At 42.4% G+C, this 22792-nt stretch overlaps 2 protein-coding genes and 1 long non-coding RNA gene across 4 annotated transcripts; 2 read left to right on the top strand and 1 right to left on the bottom strand.

Moving 5' to 3' along the window:
* Positions 1–2172: 2172 nt before the first annotated feature.
* On the top strand, positions 2173–6236 carry zpd (zona pellucida glycoprotein d). The gene is made up of 10 exons (XM_061823422.1): positions 2173–2364; positions 2475–2526; positions 2601–2711; positions 3129–3337; positions 3426–3583; positions 4087–4201; positions 4280–4407; positions 4516–4699; positions 5878–5983; positions 6080–6236. Exons 1-10 carry the CDS (start codon positions 2344–2346, stop codon positions 6199–6201), a joined length of 1206 nt encoding a protein of 401 aa, XP_061679406.1. The 5' UTR covers positions 2173–2343; the 3' UTR covers positions 6202–6236.
* LOC133502540 (uncharacterized) lies at positions 6076–8212 on the bottom strand. Its single transcript, XR_009795495.1, has 4 exons — positions 7993–8212; positions 7708–7868; positions 7562–7639; positions 6076–6197 (listed from the first exon to the last, which is right to left on the bottom strand). It is a non-coding gene; the product is annotated as an uncharacterized LOC133502540 (long non-coding RNA).
* LOC133502528 (matrix metalloproteinase-15-like) lies at positions 6616–20963 on the top strand. Of its 2 annotated transcripts, XM_061823414.1 has the most exons (10): positions 6616–7620; positions 9541–9689; positions 13626–13745; positions 13822–14135; positions 14308–14469; positions 14957–15333; positions 15476–15614; positions 17305–17455; positions 17560–17675; positions 19052–20963. In XM_061823414.1, exons 1-10 carry the CDS (start codon positions 7504–7506, stop codon positions 19519–19521), a joined length of 2115 nt encoding a protein of 704 aa, XP_061679398.1. In that variant the 5' UTR covers positions 6616–7503; the 3' UTR covers positions 19522–20963. The 2 variants fall into 2 exon arrangements, with proteins under 2 accessions (XP_061679398.1, XP_061679399.1); XM_061823415.1 differs by lacking the exons at positions 6616–7620; positions 9541–9689 and adding an exon at positions 12930–13286.
* Positions 20964–22792: the final 1829 nt, after the last annotated feature.

Raw genomic sequence — 22792 nt, 5'->3', positions numbered from 1 at the left:
AGCTGCCTTATCAATCAGTAGTGCTCGATTACCCACATGCTCTTCTGCCCCCATCACAAACAGATGGAGGACAAGCAATGATGGTGTCGAGAGCCTCTGGGCATGTGACACAATGTGGCACACTTATTCTATTTAGTTGGAATGTTGTCATTTCCAACCAGAAACACAATAATCCATCTACTTATGAAGCTTTCAAAATACTTATGGTAAAAGTTAGATGCAGTGCATTACTGTTTTTCTTAATAGATTCATGTTTTTATACAAGTGTCACCTACCACAATTATTGGATATTGTCAAAAAATAGCTAGAGTGTTTGTTAAGAGGCGGCACGGTGGCTCAGCTGGCAAAGCGTTGGCCTCACAGTTCTGAGATCCTGGGTTTAATCCTGGACCCGCCTCTGTGGAGTTTGCATGTTCTCCCTGTGCCTCCGTGTGTTTCCTCCAGGCACTCCAGTCCCCCCACCCCCACCCCCCCCCCAAAAAAAAAAACATGCAACATTAATTGGACACTAAATTGCCCCTAGGTGTGATTATGAGTGCGGCTGTTTGTCTCAATGTGCCCTGCGATTGGCTGGCAACCAATTCAGGGTGTACCCCGCCTCCTGTCTGATGACAGCTGGGATAGGCTCCAGCACTCTCCGCGACCCTCGTGAGGATAAGCACCAAAGAAAATGGATGGATGGATGGATGGATGGATGTTTGTTAAGATCCAGTTTTTTGGATCTCATGAGTTTGCATGTTCTTGCATTGCATTGGTTTTCTCCAGGTAGATCAGCTTCCTCCCAGATTTCTCCCGAAATGCATTGTAGGTTAATTAAATTGAAGACTAAATTGTTGGTGTAACACTTGAGTGTAAATTGTCTTAATGTGTCTTCCAATTCACTGATGGACAGCCCACCAAGCCTCCGCATCTTTTGCTTCAAGTTGACTGCGGCCCTAAGTGGATTCAGGGATTTTCATACCTTTTAAAGGGCCCAAATTTTACCAAGCCAACTTTTTCAAGTACAGTATTTGGGATGTTGTATTGGATCTATGGTGCCTTAGCAAACATGTGAAAGATGAATTAACATCACCCACACATTCCAGAATTACAGATGTTTTTCCTGCTGATATCCTCAGGTCATTTTTCTCAAGCTCATTTATGTCACTCGAAATTGCCCTGAAGTATGATTGCGAGTGCGGCTGTTGTCTGTCTCTATGTGCCCTGTGATTGGATGCCAACATGTTCAGGGTGTACCCTGCCTCTTCCCCGATGATCGCTGGGATAGGCTCCTGCACTCCCACAACCCTTGTAAGGATAAGCGGCTCAGATAATGGATGGATGGATCTACTGTATGTCACTTGTGAAACTTTCCAACAAGCCAGTGATGTCAACATTACAAACGCATGCTCTCACAAGTAGTGAAAATTGGGTTTTTTTACACAAAGGCAACCAAGCAGACAAAAGGGGTGGTCTTAGCCGAATATAGATAAAGCAGATACTTTCGTGACCTTTAACTACCAGTATCTTTATAAAAAAAATATATATATATATCTTGATTATCCATCTTATTATTTATGAGGCCACACAATGGTTTTTAAAGAAACCTGAAAGTGGCGAATACCTCCAGAACATTTAGGCAATCAAAGTGGACAAATGTTGGATTGACTTTCAACATTTGTCGAATTAGAGTGAGGTAATGATAAAGCACTCTCAGGGACGTTGGCAACTACATTTATATAGCCTTATGAAATGAAAATGCAAAAAGATTGCTGTCAGAACAGGGAATTTGAAGCCAAACTTCAAGGGGAAACTCGAGACCAGGCTGTAGTACTATTATTACTCCAATTATAATATTATTTCCAAAGGAATTATATCTCATTGACAAAGCTTTAACTTCTCATCTACTTAAAACAGAGGAGTTTATTGCATGGAAATGTCAGTTTGATAATTCAAATATTCTCTCTGAGCACCAAAAGAGCGTGAAAGCGGCACCTAACGGTTAAAATTTAAATTACTCAATCGGGAGGGAGAGCTTGTCCTTGATTTACTTTTCTTTTCTTTTTTAAAAAATCAAAACCATTACTGTGAGCGTAGCTGGAACAAAACAAGTTTGATAAAAGGGACCTTAATGGTTATTAAAAAAAAAAAAAAAAAAGAAACAGTGACGGGATATAAATGTCAAACGGTGTGTCTAAATTGTCATTTTTAGCGCCATGAGAGAGCACAGGTGTTTTTAATTGCAGGACGTCCGGTGATGAAGACGGTGACAACAGAACCTCACGATTCCGTTTGACCGCCAATTAAATCCTTAAAACTAGGCTTTATATTTTTTTATTTACAAAAAAAAAAATACCAAAAACAATGACTTTAAACAACTGTAAGGTGGGTGGAAATTTACTTGTCATTTGGGAGGGCCAGCTAGCCTCGCTCAAATGGTAACTCGCAAAAATAACGCAAGACTAGTTGTTTAAATGGAGATGTTTAATTTTCAGCTGGCTGCTCTTCTCTTGCTGCTCCTTGGCTTCCTGTACCCCCAAGTTAGAGGTGATTTTAAACAAATGGGAAGTGAAGTGTAGAATGGGCGTGTTATCTTGTGCCACTGTGTTATATGAGCGCAGGAATTTGCGATGTGGAGGTTTGCGCCACCAATCCAGAAAGATGTGTCCTGTCCAAAGACAAGAGTACTTGCAAGTGTCTGGAAGGATTTTATGACGACCACTGTGACAAAGGCAATCTTATTTTCCTCCTCCCATCATCTTCATTTTTGCAGGGTCTCGGCATTAGTATCATAGACTTGTGTACTGTGTATATACGTACTTGTTTTGACCCTCATTGAAGGAGTTGGCCTCTTGCTGCCCTACGTATGCGCGTCTGCCATCTTGGTTGTGGCACATCTACCAAGTTTCATAGCTACATTGTTACCTTGTGTGTCAAATGTGCTTTATAAATTATTTATTTTATTTATTTTTCTTTGATTTGCAACCACAACAATAACGTTATTGTAAAACCATTATCTCGTAGTGAATCACACTGAGCATTACATTTGTCAAGGAATTTGTGATTCAACTCTACTATTGAATCTTCTGGCCGTCCATTCGAAGTTCTTTTCATCCTGACGGTGGGAAAAAAAACTTTCTTTTGAGCAGATGCAAACATCAAAGTGTTGTGCATGAAAAAGTACATGGGAGTCAGAGCACGGGAAGAGTTCTTCATTTATTACAACACGCCGGTCACGTCCTTGCACCTGCCCAATAGATCGTGCAAAGCATACAGGGAAGTTATCAACAACGTTCCATACTACATGGTCAAGATAGCAAAAAATGAATACATCGGCTGTGGAGGCAAGTCACTTGAGGTATGTCAGCATTGCAAAGTTTAACACTGACTGCTGTCATATACGATGACACATGCTAATGTGATCATTTTCATGTTTCTGTTCATAGAAAAACTTTACTCATGTCACTTACACCCTGAGTCTTCAATCAGAGCCTCAGGCCATTGGAAACATTATCAGAGATCCGGTCATAAAGCTGGATTTCACGTGCATCTTTCCATTCATCAGAACAGTCAGCCTGCCGTTTCCAATCGAACCAATGTCTAGGTAAAGTGACTTTCATGTTATTTCCCCATTCTCACTCAGAGCCATGTGCAGTCTCCAAATGTTCTACTTAAACTGTATAACCTTATCCACCTCTGCTGTTGTGTAATTGGACCTGAGAGCGCTACAACTGAGAAGTGTGTAATTTTTTTTAAATCGATCTGTAATTTGTTGCCTTAATCGATGACAAGCATGAGAGAAAATGGATAGGTGAATGAGTATCACAGCTGACTGATGTATGTAGTACTCCACTAAATGTATAGTTGTCACTCATCTTCATAGATTTTTGCCACTTGGCAGTCCTCTTCAGTGGATTTAGCTGATTTAGTTGTCGTGGAGACGGGTGAATCACCAGTGTGAGACTATGTTCTGTAGGTACCAGTGCTTTTGAGATCAATTAGCAGTGTACAGTTGGGGACACTTGTCTACGCAGAAAGACACGTTAACCGACAGTTTAACTGTGCAAACAATGACCTCCCTGAGTTATGATTTTCTCACACAAACAGTGAGGCAATGGTGCGTGTCGATGAGCTTGAGGCAACCATACGGATGATGCTGTACACGGATCATAGCTACACAACAGCTTTCAGCAGTGCCCCCACTGTTGAGCTGGGCGACCAGGTAGTTTGTCTATCTTCGCTCTTGATTCTGCCTGTGTCACTCTGCAGTTCACTTTCAGTATTTTCCCCATTCATTCAGGTATACGTTGAGGTGGCCGTGACGGAGCCTGCAGATTTTTTCCTCCTCCGCATAAACGACTGCTGGGCCACACAGAGTCAGCAGCCCAATGCCTCGGAGGGATTGGTTCACAGCCTGCTTTTGAATGGGTTCAAACATCACTGCATTGAATTATTCGCTTGTATAAATTTGGCTGAGCGCACATCCGTCTGTGTGTGTATAAATATTTGATTCCTCTGCCCATGTTCCCTGTCCAGGTGTGTGATCGATGAAACAGTTGCCTTTCACAGCCTGCGTGAGGGAGAGTCTGGTCTGAACGGGCAGAGCTCCACAATTCACTACAGCTTTGCCATGTTCCGCTTCACAGTGGAGCCGCACTTGTTCTATCTGCACTGCACTGTCCAGCTCTGTGACCCAGATGACAGAATATCCTGCACACCGGTGAGCTCATGACTGCCATCCTAGTGAATTCAGTGGCCACATATCTGTGTACTATGTTAGGCTAGGGGGTTATGCCGAGAGGGAAAAAAAAAAAAAAAAATACATCCAATGAGCCTCATTCGCTAATAAATGCGTAGAAAAGTTCTCTGTGCACAAATTGATCATTGATGCAAAATCGTTGTCAGGTTCGTGATTCATGCATATGGGCCAATTTTCTTCACACCACCATTCGTGTGTTAGTGAATCAGAACTGATTCTAGATGTCGGGCTTGTTCCCATCACTTGCAGTCTGCATAGTTCCCTGCAAAAGGACGTCAGTCTGGCACGTCTTGGCCAATGAGGGATGTTTAACTCACAAGATGGCTGATCCAAAATGTTGGTAACGTCTAAGAAGCTTTATCCTATTTTCAAAAAGCTGGTATAAGAAGCTTGCTAAATACATACTTCAAACATAGAGCCTTATCATTTTTGTTGTTTTTGATGAATTCCATAGTGTGATATAAAACACATCTGTACAAAAATAATTTTCTAAAAATGAACAAACTGCATAAATTAAAATATGTAAGGAATAAATAACACCGCAAATAAATTAAATTATCGTTGGTAGTGACAGAAAACGAGCCAATGTGACTGTAATTTACCAAAATTGAACCGGCAGCAGTATGAGCACGTGAATAGATGAATTTGCATCACATTTTAAAGCAGGCATTAGAATGACTGATGCCAAGGGGAAAAACTAGAAAATGCAAGTGGTCCAATCGCACTTACTATTTGTTGAGTGATATTGTCGTAATCCATATACTGCATTGGGGGACAGAAACGTACTACATAGACCTTGCTGCAAAAGCACTTGAATGGAACAAAGCTAAAAGTGATGAAGTGGCTTTTGTCATGTTGGACCACCAACACATTAGTAAGTTCCTGGTTTGAGTTATTTTTAGAAATGACCCGTTCCAGTCCATTGTTGTTGTGCAAGTTTTTTTTTGTTTGTTTTTTTTAATTTCTTTTCCTAATCCTGCATTGTGTGTCTACGCATGGTCTGAGGTTCTAAATTTTCTGTACGAACATATGAATCACAGATGCCAAACGTGTACACCATTTAAGCACAAATGTGAATGAGGTGCAATAAGCACATCTTACTTTTTTTAAAATAAAGATGGTGCTTTTTTTATTTACAGAACTGCAAATCCATCACTAAGCGAGAAGCAATGCGAGTAGACCCTGCCCAAGGCCTCTTGTCATATGGGCCCATCAGAATCGAAACGCCTGATAAACCTGTGTCTAGTAAGCCAACATTACATTAGTAAGCTCCTCTGATTTTTGGCAGTAGTACGGTGATTCAGAAAAACAAGCTGCATCTGTTTGTGATTTTTCTTACAGATGTAGTGACGGCTGTGGTGCTCCCTGTGGCAGGCGTCTGGGCCGTGGGCTTCATGCTCACCCTCCTCATCGCGGTGGCAAGAGCTGGCAGTAGGAAGATCGCACAAACTGAGCAGCTCTGATCATTTCAATAAAAAAAAAAAAAAAATCAAAACATTGTATCTTGCTTATTTTCACAATAAGCAACACTCAAAATCAAATTCCAAACAGAAGCAAAATAGTTTTGAGTGTGACCTAAGTTAACCATCGGACTAATTCTCTTTCCAGCAATGTTTTTAAGAGGGCAGATTTTGATTAGACGTGCATAGAAATATTAGCATCTTTACTATTAGATGTTTCCTATTTATATCTTATATTTGGGAAAACAATTTTGTGTTGCTCAGTGTGTTTTTGCTGAATAAGATGCCAGTATCTTTTGCAAACTGACCTCTCCAAGGGGAAGTCTTTCTAAATGCCAAATAATTTAAAGAAAGGGTATCACACTTAATCAAGAGTGCTTTGTTTGTCAATTTTAGATTAATTCCAGATTTATCACTCAGTGCCTGGGATTGACAGGTGCCCAATTCAGGGTGCACCTGCTTCTCGCTGAAGATTTAATGGAATGGGCTCCAATTTCCTGTGAACCCTAATGATGACGACTATGGAAAAGGAGAGCGGTGGATTTAGCAAACCATTGTTTAGTCACAGTTAGTGTTTGAAATACTTTAGGAAAAGGTTCACTTTATCATTGTAAAACCAGTATTTAAAAAAAAAATGACACGTGGGTAAATTTCGGATTGTGGATTTTTACAAATTTGCAGTAAATGCTCTTGCCAGCTCTTTTTGTAGAAAAATGACTTGGATTTTCTTTGGAAACCAGCAGAGGGCGGTGTGGGCCTCATCTTCAACGCAGTAATGCCCCTTTTTTTATGGAGCGGGGTGGGCTCTCAACCTCGGAACTATTTAAAATCACATTGCTTTCTGCCTTACAGCAATCTTTTTGTTTATAGGTTTCCACCGCGTTTAAAAGAAATCGTGACTGACATTTTGACCGCTATCTTTAAACCTCGATCTTTTTTTTTTTTTTTTTGTACACTGCTGCGTTATTTTCGTCGCAATGAAAGTCGAATTTGAAGTTGACCTCGCGGTCTTTCGTTGGAAGCGTTCTGCAGAGAGTGAAGGGAGATCATTGTCAGCTCTGCACTGTGGAGCAGAATAGAAGTGCTTAACTTGGATCGTACGCACGCCTATGAAGTTCTACCAATTTACTACAGTTTGACTGTGAACGTTAATATATTTTGAGTTTTTCAGGTGACACAGCCCACTTGTTGCGTGCCTCAATGTGAAGGACGAGAAAAATAGCTGGACTTTGGCCGGAATCTTTTCGTTGCTGGCGAAAGATTTTCTTTTTGTTCGACTGTACCTCCATCACTTCTCAGCGGACCATGAAGATGCCAGCTCAAGAGCCCAGATCTCAAATCCTGATCGCTTCGGTCTACTTACTCTCTCTGGTCCTTGGCACCACTACGGCAGATGTGGAGCAGGAGCGCTTCAATGTGGAAGTAAGTTGTGGTCATTCTTCTGTTTTGAAATTTTATCAAACATAGTGTCAAAAACTGCCTTCCAAGCAAGGTAAACAGTTGACTTACATTTAACAGTGTACTTTTGGAAAAAGTTATCCTGGGGGAGAAAATACATCCACCTTCCTGGGGGAAAAATGCACATTTGTGACAACAGCAGGTCGGAAAAAAAACAAACCCAACAACTGCATCCCCGCGAAGGTTGAATCAGGGCAACTAGACTCCTGTACCTGGAAGAGAAAATATGCACATTATTTTATTTATACATGAATTTCACATGGACTTCTAAATGCTTACAAATAAATAACAATGATTCAGTTTGTGAATTCGCAACAGTGGGCGACTGGTTAGCACCTCCGCCTCACGTTTCTGAAGATCCTGATTCAAATCCGGCTTCGCCTGTGTAGACTGTGTAGCCTGTTCTCGCCGCAGCTCTGTGGGCTTTCTTTGTATTCCGGTTTCCGCTCTCACATCCTCAAAACTTGCTTGGGCGCTTGATTGAAGACTAAATTGCCCCGAAGTGTGAATGATAGTTTGGTTATGCAGTATGTGCACTACGATTGGCAGGCGACCACTTCAGGGTATACCCCGCCTCACACAAAAAGATAGCTGGGATAGGCCACAGCACACCCTCTCCCCAAGTGAGGATAATCAGTACGTAAAATGAAGGAGTAATTTTAGAAGCTTACCCTGTTAAAACGCAGCCATACTTCTCCTCTCATGAATAAAGATCAGGTTGTGTGTACATTTACTCAATCACATTTACATTGTTTGGCCATTTACGTCAGAGGAATTAAATTTGTAAAAGGCCAACCAAATGATAAAAGTAGAAACTAATGTGCAAGACAATGGATATACATTTTTTCCCCAATTAAAAAAAAAAAAAAGTTCTTTCAGTTAAAATAACATCAGAAATGAGCAATTTATGACAGGTAATTAAACATCTGTGCTGTCAATAGACACTTGAAAAAAATTATACCCACATTCCCAAGCGCTAGGTGATTGCCCCCTCTATCACACTGCACATGCTGTTAATTCAGAAATCGAATTGAATTGAGAAATAGCTTTACTGTGTCGGCACAGTGAACAACTGGTTGGAGCGACAGCCTCATAGTTCCGGGGAGCGGGGTTAAAATCCTGGCACCGCCTGCGTGGAGTTTGCATGTGTGGGTTTTCTCTGGGTACTCCGGTTTCTTCCCACATCCCAAAAACATGCATTAATTGGAGACTCTAAATTGCTCGTAGGTGTCGATCTGTGTGCGAATGGTTGTTTATATGTGCTCTGCAATTGGCTGGCCACTAATTCAAGGTGTACCCCGTCTCCACCCCGAAGATAGCTGGCATAGGCTCCAGTGTTCCTGCGACTGTTGTGAGCATAAGCGGTACAGAAAATGGCAGGATGGATGTTAACCGTCCAAATGCACATCTACAGTTGTGTGTTGCATATGTGGTCTTTCCTCCATGCTGTGCACACAGTTTAACTCCTGCAGTGTCAAGAAAACTCTGGCATTTTTGAGTTGGGTGAGGGCTTCTCAAAATGTACATCTTAGAGAGTCAGGAACGTTCATCCCGCTATACTAACTACGTACTCGGTCACAGGTCATCTTGACGGGCATTATCACACGTGTCCAAGCAAAACTGATTGAACTGTTTTCATGTGTTTCCACATCTGTTTACATCCTTTATTTTGGCTGTCACTGCAGAAAAGGCACAGGAATGTGGTAATATTATTAGAGGCCATCTGGTTTCAATCTGCTTTTCTTTTTCCTTCTCGGATAGTTCTCCAGTTATTAGGCAATGACTGCTTTCCCAGATTAACATTGCTGCTGATTCCTACCTTTTACAGAAGATAACAACACCATAGTTGTCAGACAAAGATGACCCCTCCTCTTCCTCTCGTAGGCATGGCTTCGTCAGTTCGGCTACCTGTCTCAGGCAAGTAGACAGATGTCCACTATGCAGTCAGCTCAGATCCTGTCCCAAGCCATCAGTGACATGCAGCGTTTCTACGGCTTGGAGGTGACCGGAATGTCGAACGCTGCCACTGTCGCGTAAGGGCCTTATTCTTGTGTAGTCCTGATAGCTGTGCATTCCAAACAATGGCCAGAAACTGAGTCCAGACATTTTCTGACACGTATTTGTATGACCTTGGATTATAATGTATTGGTATCACAGTGAAATGACACTTTTTTAAACTTTTTCTTGTGGAATCGAAATATCATTGGCAATTCAAGATAATGCATTTGCTGCCATCATTTTTACATTGTTAAATTAAAGCCATCACAGACACTGTGCTTAGTTGGGGTATGAAATTAGTATTTCAATCATCTAAATTCTGATTATGAGGCAATCATTTGAAAACTCATTAAGTAAAATCCATCCATCCATCCATCCATCCATGCATTTTCTGAAACATTTATCCTCACTAGGGTTGCGGGTATGCTGGCGCCTATCTCAGATGACCTCGGGCGGCAGGTGGGGTACACCCTAAACGATCCACCAGCCAATCGCAGGGCACATATGAACAAACAACCAATCACATTCACAGCTATGGACATTGCAGCCCTATGGGGGCACAAGACAGTGCAATGGAGTAGGGGTGATTTTAAAGGAAGCGTGAGCTAAGAATGTCTTGAAGGTGAAAGGGGCTATGAGATCAAGTGAACTGGCTGAAACATGTAACGTATAATGTGATTAGTAGTTATGGCCCACAGGAAGGATGTGATCAAGAGGTGAAAGAGAACTTCTGGAAGGAACTAGACAATGTAGTTGTGAGCATCCCAGACAGAGACAGAGAGAATTATGATTGGTGCAGATTGTGATGGCCATGCTGGTGAATGAAACAATGGTGATGAAGGCGAGATGGTTAAAGGGGACATCCAGTGCCTTGCATGAACAGTGTGTCCAATAGTTCATGTAATATGTACCTTATTTTGACAATGTGATGTTAAATCCTCTTTCATTTAATAGTGTTTCGAGAAGATTTTTATCGACAATTACGAATTTTCAGGGGCGCTGCCATTTTCGCGAGTCACATGATATATGTGGGTGTACCGTGCCGTTCCAAATGCTGGGTTACATGGGACACCATTATGCCCAGCGCTGATTTCTCGGATTTATCCTCATCTGGTGAAGAAATAGCGGTATCGGTTGATCAGGAAGACAGAGGAATACTTCCATACAGATTTGAACCTGTGGTTGTAATTAATGTTGAATATTCAGATGGTTCTTCGGGGGGAATGACTCTGAGTTTGACTACTCTGAGGCCTACGCGCAACATAAGTGCGTAAACAAAGGCCCCCGGGAGCTCTGGGCCGGCAGCCGCGGATCGTTCTTTGGACGGGAATGACACAGAGTCTGATGCGCAAGCTCCGGCGGCTAGCCGAGGTTCCAGGTCGCGGAGGCCATTAGCCCCGGACCCTGAAGCTAGGCTAAAGGCCTCCGCCACTACCGAAGGCGGGCCAAAAGCTCCGGCGGCGGCCATGAGCGAGCTTCCAGGCGGCTAAAGGCCTACCGCCGGAGCTCGCTCGTCAGACTCTGCGTCATTCCAGTCTGAAGTACCATCACAGGGCTGCCAGCCCGGGTTCCCGGGGGATCTTTGTTTACGCATTTATGTCGCGCGTAGGCCTCCGAGTAGTCAGACTCCGCGTCATTCCGCCCGAAGAACCATTCGAATATTCAATATTAATTACATCCACAGGTTCAAATCTGTATGGAAGTATTCCTCCGTCTTCCCGATTAACCGATACCGCTATTTCTTGATCAGTTGAGGATAAATGCCAGAAATCAGCTTCTTCTTCTTCTTCTTCTTTTTCTTTCGGCTTGTCCCGTTAGGGGTCGCCACAGCGTGTCATCTTTTGCCATCTTAGCCTATCTCCTGCATCTTCCTCTCTAACCCCAACTGCCCTCATGTCTTCCCTCACCACATCCATAAACCTTCTCTTTGGTCTTCCTCTCGCTCTTTTGCCTGGGAGCTCCATCCTCAGCATCCTTCTACCAATATACTCACTCTCTCGCCTCTGGACATGTCCAAACCATCGAAATGCCAGAAATCAGCACTGGGCATAAATGTTGTCCCATGAAATCGAGCGTTTGGAACGGCACGGTACACGTCACATACACCCAGATAGATCATCTGACTCGTGAAAATACAGCGCCCCTGAAAATTCGTAATTGTCAATCAGAATCTTCTCAAATCACTATTAAATGAGAGAAAATTTAACATCACATTGTCAAAATAAGTCCCATGTTACATGAACTATTGAGACACTGTTCATGCAAGGCACTGGATTTCCCCTTTAAGTTTATCCAGGAAAGGACTTGGTAGTACAGATGGTACTAAACTTTGCAAAAAGGATAATTGCTCTGTAGTGAAGACTTTCTTCCAGAATGGTCAGGAACATAGGGTGACCTACAACTGTGGAGGTAGAAGCACGTACAGTAGGTGGATTAGATTTTGTTCAGATGATGCAATCTAGACAAGTTTGCTGACTGTAAGGTTATGGTAGGGCTAGAGTGTGGCTAGACAGCATTGGATGGTGATGACTAAGGATAGAGATGGAAATGTATTGACTGGTGTCAGTAGTGTACCAGGTAGATGGAAAGAATTCTTTGAGGAGTTGGTGAATGAAGAAAGTGAGACAGAAGGAAAGTAGATGAGGCAAGTGTGGTAGACCAGTAAGAGGAAGTTGGATGGACATTAAGAGCATGGAAAAGCAGTTGGTCCTGATAACATATCCGTGTTGGTATGAAAGCTTTTTGGAGAGAAGGCAGTGGAATTTTTGACCGTGTTCAATGGAAATCTTGCAAGTGAGAGGATGCCAGGGGAGTGGAAGAAAGGTGTGCTAGTGCCCCTTTTTAAGAATAAAGGTGATGTGCAGAGCTGTGGAAACTATAGAGGAATAAAGTTGCTGAGCCACACAATGACGTTATGGGAAAGATTAATGGAGGCTTGGCTCTGGATTTAAGTGGGTATTTGCGAGCAACAATATAGTTTCATGCCAAACAATACCACAGATGCATTATTTGCCTTGAGGAAGGTATTGGAAAAATATGGAGAAGGTCAGAAGGAGTTACATTGTGTCTTTAAATCTAGAGAAAGCTATGACAGAATACCAAAAGAGGAGCTGTGATACTGCATGCGGAACTTTGATGATATATATATATATATATATATATATATATATATATATATGTATATGTGTGTGTATATATGTATATATAAAAAGAATTACAAATTGTCTCATAAGATAGGCATCCAAGGTCAGATGTTTTGGAGGCAAAGTTTGAGAGATCAGACTTTGATGGTATAGACATCTCCAGAGCCGAGAGAGTGAGTATGTTGGTTAGAAGCGTGATGGGGATTGAGCTCCCAGGCAAGAGAGCAAGAGAAAAACCAAAGAGAAGGTTGATGGATGTTGTCAGGGAAGAAATGAGGGCTGTTGGTGTGAGAGAGGAAGATGCAGGAGCTTAAATGGAAAAAGATGACGCGCTCTAGTGACCCCTAATGGGACAAGGTGAAAAGAAGAGTCACAGCTGTGCGCAATTTAGTCGTCCATTAACCTACCATCCATGTGTTTGGGATCTCAGGAAACCTTCATATCCATAGAAACCCACGCAGGGATGGGGAACACATGTTCATCACTACTGTATGTCGATTCTCACTTCAGGCTCTCCTGTGTGCAGTGTACATGTACTTCCCATGGTTGCATTGGTTGCCTGATGCTATTGTAGCTTCCTCCCACATTCCCCAAAATACGTGTTGGGTTAGCTAAAGACTTTAAAACGTTCATAGGTGTGAATGTGTGGTTCCCTCTGATTGAGTAGCAGACAGTGCCATTTTTTTTTCATTTCTTTCCAAATTGATTTCTTCAGTGTCATTAGTAAAGTCTCATTTGTTGAACTCATAGTGAGCGTTGGACCACTTCCACTGGTTAAAAAGATGCATTCATGAAAGGACTTTCATTCAATGTATGTGTGCTGTGTAGGGCCATGCGACGACCTCGTTGTGGCCTCCCAGACAAAAAAGCCGGCACGGATGATGGTGTGAGGAGGAGACGCTACGCTCTCACAGGACAACGGTGGGACAAGGACCACATTACATACAGGTAAACTGTACTGCACTGACCCATTGAACCCATTCAGTGCAATGTGTATATCATTAAACATATTTCTGTACATCAGTATATTGGACCAGCACATCCCACGCTCCCTGGGAGCGCAAAAGACGTACGATGCAATCCGGAGAGCTTTTGATGTGTGGCAAAGGGCCACAGCGCTCACCTTCCAAGAGCTTCCAGTTCAACATGGCAACAGCAGCCAGGAGCAGCTCGCAGACATCCTGCTCTTGTTTGCTTCTGGTTTCCATGGTGACATGTCCTTGTTTGACGGCGAGGGGGGCTCACTGGCCCATGCCTTCTACCCTGGGCCCGCCATGGGCGGGGATACACACTTTGATGCAGACGAGCCGTGGACTTTGGACCGTTCAGACGTCCAAGGTCAGTGGGTTGCTTTCATTTTCAAACCAAGTAGGTGAGGCCGACTGCTGAAAGTGTGCCGAGCGCATCTGCGTCACAGATTTCCCTGAGAGTGTTATCTTGATTCTGTCTCCGAAATTCCCAGCACATTTGCCCATGATTCTGATCCTACTCCCCCCCCCCCCCCTTGCAGGTGTTGACCTCTTCCTGGTTGCGGTCCACGAACTTGGTCATGCTTTAGGTCTGGAGCATTCTGACAATCCCAATGCCATCATGGCTCCTTTCTACCAGTGGATTCATACGCACAACTTCACGCTGCACAAGGATGATATCCAGGGAATACAGCACATATATGGTGAGAGGCTTACACTTTCACATATCACGTTGCTTTCATATGTTCTTCAGTGAGACAAAAACGCACAAATGACTACTTCTCTTCACTTAAATTATGCTAATAATTTTTGTTTTCTTCTTTCAAAATTTGCCAGCTTCAATGTGATGTCGATTATGAACATTTAATGTTCCGAAATATTTTTGCATACTAATGAGCTAAGTAACTAACACCATGAATTGTTTGTTCTGATTCTCTTAGTGGTTTTTTTTCTTAGCAAGTAGCGTGCCTGTCCCCCACCCCCAAACCTCTTCCGCCGCCACCCTCCAAAGTATTCACTCAATTACGTGAGCACTAAGGTGCTAAATGGAAAATGAAAATCTGTGTAATGAGAGGGTGTTATATGAAAGCTTGTTTTAAATGCAACACACGTTCCTCTTGAAATACATTTGTTGAAAAAATGGTTGCAGATTCTTTCTTTGTTAAAGAGAGCACTTTCCTACTCTTCCAGGTCCCCCTCGTGTTACTGAGGCTCCTCCCACTTCTGGTGGTGATCAGGAACATGCATTACCCACCTCCATTTCTCCCCCTGAGGAGAAAACCACTCATCCTCCCCCAGTTGATGCTGAACCTGAAACCTTGAGCCCTACTGAAGGAAGCCCACATGTCCCCAGCAAGACCGAACTGGCCACCACCCCAACAACCACCACCACCACCGTTATCCCCACCACTTCCCATTCCAGAGTAACACCACCCATCAGAAAGGACGTGCCCCTTCCTCCGCCTACTCGCCGGACCCCTAAGCAGCCGGATAACCAGGCTCCAGATATCTGCGATGGAGACTTTGACACTGTGACACTTCTGAGAGGAGAGATGTTTGTGTTCAAAGTGAGACAACTGATCAACTGTAGAATGAGTGTCATTTCACCGCTTTCCTTACCTAGGGAGGAACATTTTCCCTAATGCAATGCAGGTTCAGGATAAAGGTTGGTGACCAATGAGATCAGGTATTGTTTGGTCGTGTGTGCAGGGTCGCTGGTTTTGGCGCGTGCGGAGGAACCGGGTTCTGGACAACTATCCCATGCCAATATCTGTCTTCTGGGTTGGTCTTCCTAGCGGCATTGATGCAGCTTATGAACGTCACGATGGCAAATTTGTCTTCTTTAAAGGTACACTCTCAGCAGTATCTCCTTCTCTGTTTACACAGCATGCACTTAACTCTTTTAAGAGCATTTTCTATCCTTTAGTAGCCTATTCGAGAACTCACCCAATGTTTTTCTTCCTCCGCAAAATCTTCATCAGAGCTAACCCAGAACGGAGCTTCTTTAAGCGCTTCTTGATAATGACAATATTGGCAGGGAAATTCAAATCTGTGTGTGGATTTAAAAGGGTCATTCTCAAAGAAAATAGTGTTAATTCAGCATTTTTCCACTTGCTCAGCCTGAATTCTCAAGAACTTAGAATAATTCTACATGGGCAGTTAGTGCCCGCTCTATAATTGACACCCGTAATATACTCACATTATGTGACTACCATACGTGTACAATGATTTATTGTAACCACTTGTAAATATTGACCTAAAATTGAGGTAAGATTTTTTTTTTTCTTTCACAACACTTCTTCACCACACTGCCGACATGGCATGAAAAAAACAGCAGTTGACATTTCATCACGCGTCTATGACTGCATCGCCAACCGTATGTACAGTATGCATGTTTTACGAGTTCAGTAGATGTCATACATGACGGCTGCACAGCTTGGCAGCTGCCGGTTGCTCAGTCCAAAACCCAAAAAGTGGGAGGGACACGGATTGCATCAGGGCACTTTCCATTGCTCCACATGTGATGTGTCCAGCGTTCACCGTTATTATCAGGCTGTGAGAGAGTTAGTGCAGTTTTAAATGTCTGTCCTAGTTTGTAAGCACATTAGGACAGCTTTGCCATTTCTGCTTAAAGTAGTGTCCGTTGGACCCAGTGTAAAAGTGAAGGGAAGGAGAAACAACAGAACCTCATTAAAATCGTCCAACAATAGCTTGTGTACTCGGATGGAAGCTGGAAATTGTCTCAACAATAGTATTGGGACATAACTTGTTGATCATTTGCTTTAATCAGGGGTTGTGCTTGACCTCTTTTATTCATCCTGTTCAGGATCAAGGTGAATCTTTGATTTAAAGGGGAAATCCACTGGTTTGCATTAACAATGTTTCCAATCGGTCATGTCATATGTACTCTATTTTGGCGTCCCTGAAAATTCGTAATTGTTGATAAAAAAAATCTTCTCAAAACACTAATAAATAAGAGGATTTAACATCACATTGTCAAAATAGAGTACATATCGTATGACCTATTGGATACATTGTTAATGCAAACCACCGGAATTCCCCTTTAATTAGTGGCTCTAGTTGATGTAACCACATCTTTTCTCATCATTGTCCCTACCCATCTGTCCATTCGTCAATCCCTTCATCCGTGGATCAGTCCAGCCATCCATTCATTTTTTTTTTTCCCCAAAGCGCTTGTCCTCATTTGTGTCAGCCGGACCATATCCCAGCTGACGTTGGGTGAGAAGTGGAGTACACTCTGGATTCCTCACTAGTCGATCACATTGTACAACAGACAAATAGCAATTGACCCTCACTTTCACACCTATTGACAATTTAGAATCTTAAATCAACCTAACATGCATGCCTGTGTTTTGTAACGTGGAAGCAACCCAGCACATGCAGTAATGTGTAAGGAGCTAAGATTTGAACCCAAACCTCAGAACTTTAAAGCAGATGTGCGAAACCAAAAACAGACTGTGGTCCTTTTGGTTTGACCACTGTTTTGAAAGTAAATATTATGTATTTTGTCTATGCAGATGATCAATACTGGGTGTTTAGGGAAGCAGATCTCCTGCCAGGATACCCGCAGCCCATTCGGGTATACGGTGAAGGAGTTCCACCTCATGGCATTGACACAGCAGTCTGGTGGGAGCCAAATGGATATACCTACTTCTTCTCTGATGACCGGTATTTTACACTCATTCCCTTTCAACCCTTCAAAAGCGTATACTGGCTTCTACATACAGTTTAGCAGGCTATATTGAATTATTTTTGTATGATAATCTGTGTAGGTACTGGAGATTCAACGAGGAGACCCGTAAAACGGACAGAGACTTCCCAAAGCCAATCAGCAGATGGGGAAAGATCCCTTCTTCACCCAAAGGAGCCTTCCTCAGTGATGATGGCGGTAAATTATTACCGAAAAGTGAACGACTGAGGGGAGTTTCAGAGAGTCGAAACAGGTTTGCTCTGTGGCAGTGACAGGAAAAGTTCCAGAAAGAGTGTCATTAGGGAAAGAATCACAAATGAAGTCGAATTGTGGAGTTTATAATGTTAATGAAGATTGGTTAGGCTGATGCGATGAGAAGGGCGAAAGAGAAGAAGAATGAGCTTTCTGGTTTGAGGGCTGTCCAGGCATTCCCTTTGGAAATTAGATTTGTGGCAGCACTGCTCCAATTTCACCCAGCGTATCTGGAGCCAGTACGAATGATTCCACCACATTTACACTTGTGGTTATTTTAATGCCGAATATTCCTGCATGAGTACAATGTATTGATTGTTTTAGAAGTGTAGGATGTAATGGTAAAGTATCCCTATTCCGTGACGTGTTTCTTTGCCTTCTTGTCGTGTGGAGTTGAAGACAAATTAGATAAATTCAAGAAAGGTTGCGGTTTAGGGTGGCACAGTTTAATAGTGGTTAGCAGGTCTGAGGTTGCGTTCAAGGGTCAGCTCTTGTCGTCCTCGATGCATGTACTTGCCTTGGTTTTCTCTGAGTATTCTGACTTTCTCCCACTTTCCAAGAACACATCTTTGTTTGGTTGAAAAACTCGGCTCTGTCCAAACTTTTTCCTTTGAGGTCTGTCATTACAAAAATGGAAGGACGTAAGGACCCACTTTGACATTTTTCAACATTAAACACACTAAAACTTATTCATCAAGTACTTCTAAGATGCTTTTATATACTGTATATTACTTATTTTGAGATGCTGCTAGAGCCCTACTTACGAACATCTCAACTAATGAAAAATTCAGGTTACGAAACACCTCCTTTGAAAAATATTCTCTAATTACGAAGGAAATTCAGGATACGAGGGGGGAGGGGGAGGGGTGCTGGATTCGCAGTCCCCAATGTCCACCAATCGCAAATATCCTGTATCTTGGTTTGTGAGGCGCGATAAAGCTGCTCTTCCATTGGCTAGGAGGGACGTCAATATTTTTCCCATGATGCTTTTCGTTTCCCTTGGAGACTCAAGTGTCACCTCGCCATTGTTTGGCGACTTGGCTCAAAATCGTCCATTGTGATTGTGAGCGGTTGTTTGTCTCTATGTGCCCTGCGATTGGCTGGTGATCAGTCCCGGGCATACCCTGCCGTTCATTCAAAGTTAGCCGGGATATTGTACAGCTAACCTCACCACCCTAATGAGGATAGGCGCTATAAAATGAATGAATGGATGGACGTTTTGCAGTCTTTTGTTGATCTAACTTGATGACGAAGTCCTGATTAAACAGTCATAAAAACAAACCGCACGTTTTTTTTTTGTTTTTTTTTTTTGTCTCATGCAGCGTACACCTATTTCTACAAAGGGACCAATTACTGGCGGTTTGACAACCACAAGACGGTAGCGGACAAAGGCTACCCACGCTCCATCCTCAAAGATTTCATGGGCTGTGTGGGTGTCCCTGAGCCTCAGCCAGATGCAGACATTGAGCCCGAAGCTGAAGACAAACCCACAAAGACTTCAGACAGAGGAGAGGAAGAGTGCAATGATGTGGACTGTGGGAAGGACAAAGACACGGCACCGGAAAAAGATGGTGCCGACCCAGATGTTGAGGAGGAAGACAGGGAAGTGAACGTGTTGGTGACGGTGGCCGACAACGAATCCAAAGTTATGTTCTTAATCATGGTGGTGGTTCCTCTGGTGCTCATCCTGTTTATCCTGGTTCTCATCTACGGCATCCTTAGGACTCTGCAGAATAAAGAGACCCCCAGGGCTCTGGTGCACTGTAAGCGCTCGTTGCAGGACTGGGTGTGACGCAACGCGCACTGATAGATACGCTATTTTTATTTTTTTCTGCAGGGTTTTGGTAGGAAAAATTTCTTTATGGCTATTTTGCCATGGATGATAATCAGCAACCTGTGAAATGGTTACTATAGTGCCTGTGGAGCTAGTTCACAATTTACATACTTTCCCTTGTGCCTTTTTCCTTTTTATTCGGTCACTTTTTCCCAGCTGCCACAGACCTACTGTGGAAGAAAATACGGCACAATAAGAATAGACTGTTTTTAATCATTTGTAGCCAAACGGAGGTTAGGAGAGACTTTTTTTTTTTTTTAATGATTCAGCAATGGTCACACAACTAGAGGAAAAACATTTGCACTTGGAGTTTCTTTATTTTGTTTTGCACTTGCTTCCTTGCAGATGTTTGATGTGCATGTGTGGAAATACTAGCCAAAGTATTCGACAGACGTCACATGATCTCAAGTGCCCCTAAAGAGAGGAGACACTGACACAACCATTTTTTATTTTTTCATTATTTTTTGCTGCATACAAACTCTCGGCTCCAGCCTCCCCTCTCGCAACTGAGATGTCTGTTTAGGTCCACCACTAAATGTACAATCCCAGCGGAATTGTATTATTGTACAATATGGCCAGTGTCATAGCTGTCATGAGTTTCATTTTGTGGTATTTAACTAATCATGCCTTTGCTTTAACTTAAACCGGAATCAGTTTCTTGTATTAAAGCGAGATAGGGGTCTGCTACAATTAGATGTTGAGTATGACTAAATAAGAACTGCCCAGGTTCTGGTTTCCATTAGAGGCCCGCACATTGCAGATTTAGTAATGAGAAGCGAGCGCGAGAGAGAGAGAGAGAGAAATGTTGAAGAAATGAAACTGTTGATGAGGAAATGAGAGCGAATGATGATGAGGGTGAAGTGAAGGGTCTGCCATGTTTTTTTCCCTTAGAAAAGGAGTGAAGGAAGAAAAGAATGAACGAGGGAGGAGCAGCGCTGGCGTTGTGCCTCCTGACTTACATGACTCAAATCCCACTCCGTTTCCCCCCCCCCACCGTTTGTTGCGATTAGCAGGAGATGACTTCCTCTTTCAACTCCTCCCTTCCTCCTCTATCTTTCTTCACAAATTCTTCGTCTCACTCTACTTGTTTTGGTCCCATATCTATTTTATTGATCTGCAATATGAACCTGAAGAATTTCCAAAGATTGCTGCCCTTCCTGCACCTTTTACAGATTCAACATGAAAAGCCAAAAATCACAGTCTACAGTCCTTTGTATTTGTGGTTTGTGGATTCTTCCTTTTTATATGCAACTTTATCTGTAATTTTATACACTTGAGCAGTTGTATATTATATTCCAAAAGAGTTCCTGCATGCAGAGCATGTTGTGTAGCGGGGCCTGCTTGCTCCCGTGTGCCGTTAGTTTCAGAGTTGACAATAAAATCCACTGGTGAAAGTTCAACGCTGCCATCTATTTTATTCCCCCTCCTCACATGTTTTTCATTAACTGGAACGCTTTCTTTCCTAGGCTCGTTCAGCCTGGATTTTATTTTCCACCACAAGAGAGAGCTCTTTCTCAAAAGTGTCGGAATGCAAAGGATGGTCATTTCCTGCCAGACTAAATGTATTTAGTTTTTTAGATGGAGTATTCCATTTTACTAGGGAGGCCTGTTAACATTTTGGGTGCATACATTTTATATCTTCTAATGCTGTGTCAGCTTTGTGGTGATCGAAGCTCTTACGCAAGTGCCATTTACGTCCCTCTGCATGCCGGTTTTATCTTATTTATATTAAAAGTGATGGCTCACGTCAGCTTGGCTAGGCTTCCGCTCGCTCACAACCGTAATTAAGAGAAGCAGTAGAGAACGTGGATGAATTTTGGAAGGAAAAAAAGTAATACATTTTGGAATGTGTGCTGTGCAGTGAGTGGCCCTTCCTTTATGTCTCCTCTCACAAGTCATCCATTGTGGCTTTATCAGCTTTCTTTTTTTTTTTCTGCTTCCTGTTTTTCTTTCCCTCACTGTTGTCCTTCTGTGATAGTCGGCCTGATCGTACAGCCTGTCCTCAGTTTTATCTTGATGTCGAGTTGAGATTAAGGCCAGCATGGCTGTGGCATCTTCCAGCGATCGACCCGTTCTCCGTTTATCCCCTCCTGAGCGCATAATGGGATCTGCAATCTGCAACCTCCCCAACCTTTTTCTTGTTTCTCCTACACAGTAATGGAGCTTTAGATGGTGACCTGTAAGACTTGAATGTCATTACACCCGACACACACTTTGTTGTAATCAATGATGAACTCGCAGTTCCAAAGAACTTGGGACAGTCTGCAAAACATAAATAACAAAATGCAATAATTTTGAAGTCCTTTTTGCTTTGTAAAAGATTTCTGGGTGGAATTCTTTCATATTTTTGCTTGATGCACAACTTCATTTTCTCAACAGTATGACATCTTTTTTTTTTTTTTTTATAATGGACCACACATTTTCAGTGGGGGACGGGTCTGTACTACTTATTGACAGGCCAGTCTAGTCTTACACTCTTTTAGTTCAAATCCACATAACACATCCAGAATGGTACAAACCTACTGAATGTATCTAAGCATTCTCTTGCTAAAATCCCTTAAAAAGACGTTGCTTGGATGGCAGCAGCTGTTGCTCTAAAACCTTTATGCACCATCCAGCAACCTGTGGAATGTTCCAAACAGGTGTTTTTTTTTAACATTCCTCACCGTTAGATGTCTTGTCTTGCCTGGTCACAATTTTTCTTGAACATATTGCAGGCGTGAAATTCAAAATGATAGAATATTTGCAACAACAAATAAAGGACATTAAAGTGTATCAGTTTGAACTTTATCTGGTCCCTGTAGTGTATTCAATGGTTTTACATTTCATTCAAATATTTTCTGTGATTATGACTTTAATAGTTTTTCAGTGTGGGTTACTGATAGACTATTCCGTGTTTCAACTTTGACACGCAAATGCTTCTCGCCACTTTGGGAGCAGTCAAAATATTTCAGGTGCTTTCTTCGTCAAAATTTCCTGTTCTTTTTTGGGAAATAAACATTATTTTGACAGTCGTGCATAAGAAACATTATTACTTGGGTTGAAAACACAACCCCCAGTAGCACTAAACAAAACAAAAATTTTAAAAATGGCATTGCTGCTTTTATAGCATAATTATTCACAGTATCAAAATACACAGTACTAGAAAGCCATGCAGTAGGTGTTGGAAATCTTTTTAGGACAAGCATGAGTAAGATCTACACATCACAGTTTATTTTTCTTCACATAT

This window comes from Syngnathoides biaculeatus, chromosome 6, assembly GCF_019802595.1.
Source record: "Syngnathoides biaculeatus isolate LvHL_M chromosome 6, ASM1980259v1, whole genome shotgun sequence".
Taxonomy (NCBI): Eukaryota; Metazoa; Chordata; class Actinopteri; order Syngnathiformes; family Syngnathidae; genus Syngnathoides; species Syngnathoides biaculeatus.
This window is presented reverse-complemented; position numbering and strand designations above follow the sequence as displayed.

Coding starts and splice junctions, on each gene's coding strand:
- LOC133502528 (XM_061823414.1), top strand. CDS start 7,504: ATGAAGATGCCAGCTCAAGAGCCCAGATCTCAAATCCTGATCGCTTCG. Junction 15,334..15,475: donor GAGAGATGTTTGTGTTCAAA/GTGAGACAACTG, acceptor TCGTGTGTGCAG/GGTCGCTGGTTTTGGCGCGT. Junction 17,676..19,051: donor CTTCCTCAGTGATGATGGCG/GTAAATTATTAC, acceptor TGTCTCATGCAG/CGTACACCTATTTCTACAAA.
- zpd (XM_061823422.1), top strand. CDS start 2,344: ATGACTTTAAACAACTGTAAG. Junction 3,338..3,425: donor GTGGAGGCAAGTCACTTGAG/GTATGTCAGCAT, acceptor TTCTGTTCATAG/AAAAACTTTACTCATGTCAC. Junction 4,700..5,877: donor ACAGAATATCCTGCACACCG/GTGAGCTCATGA, acceptor TTTTATTTACAG/AACTGCAAATCCATCACTAA.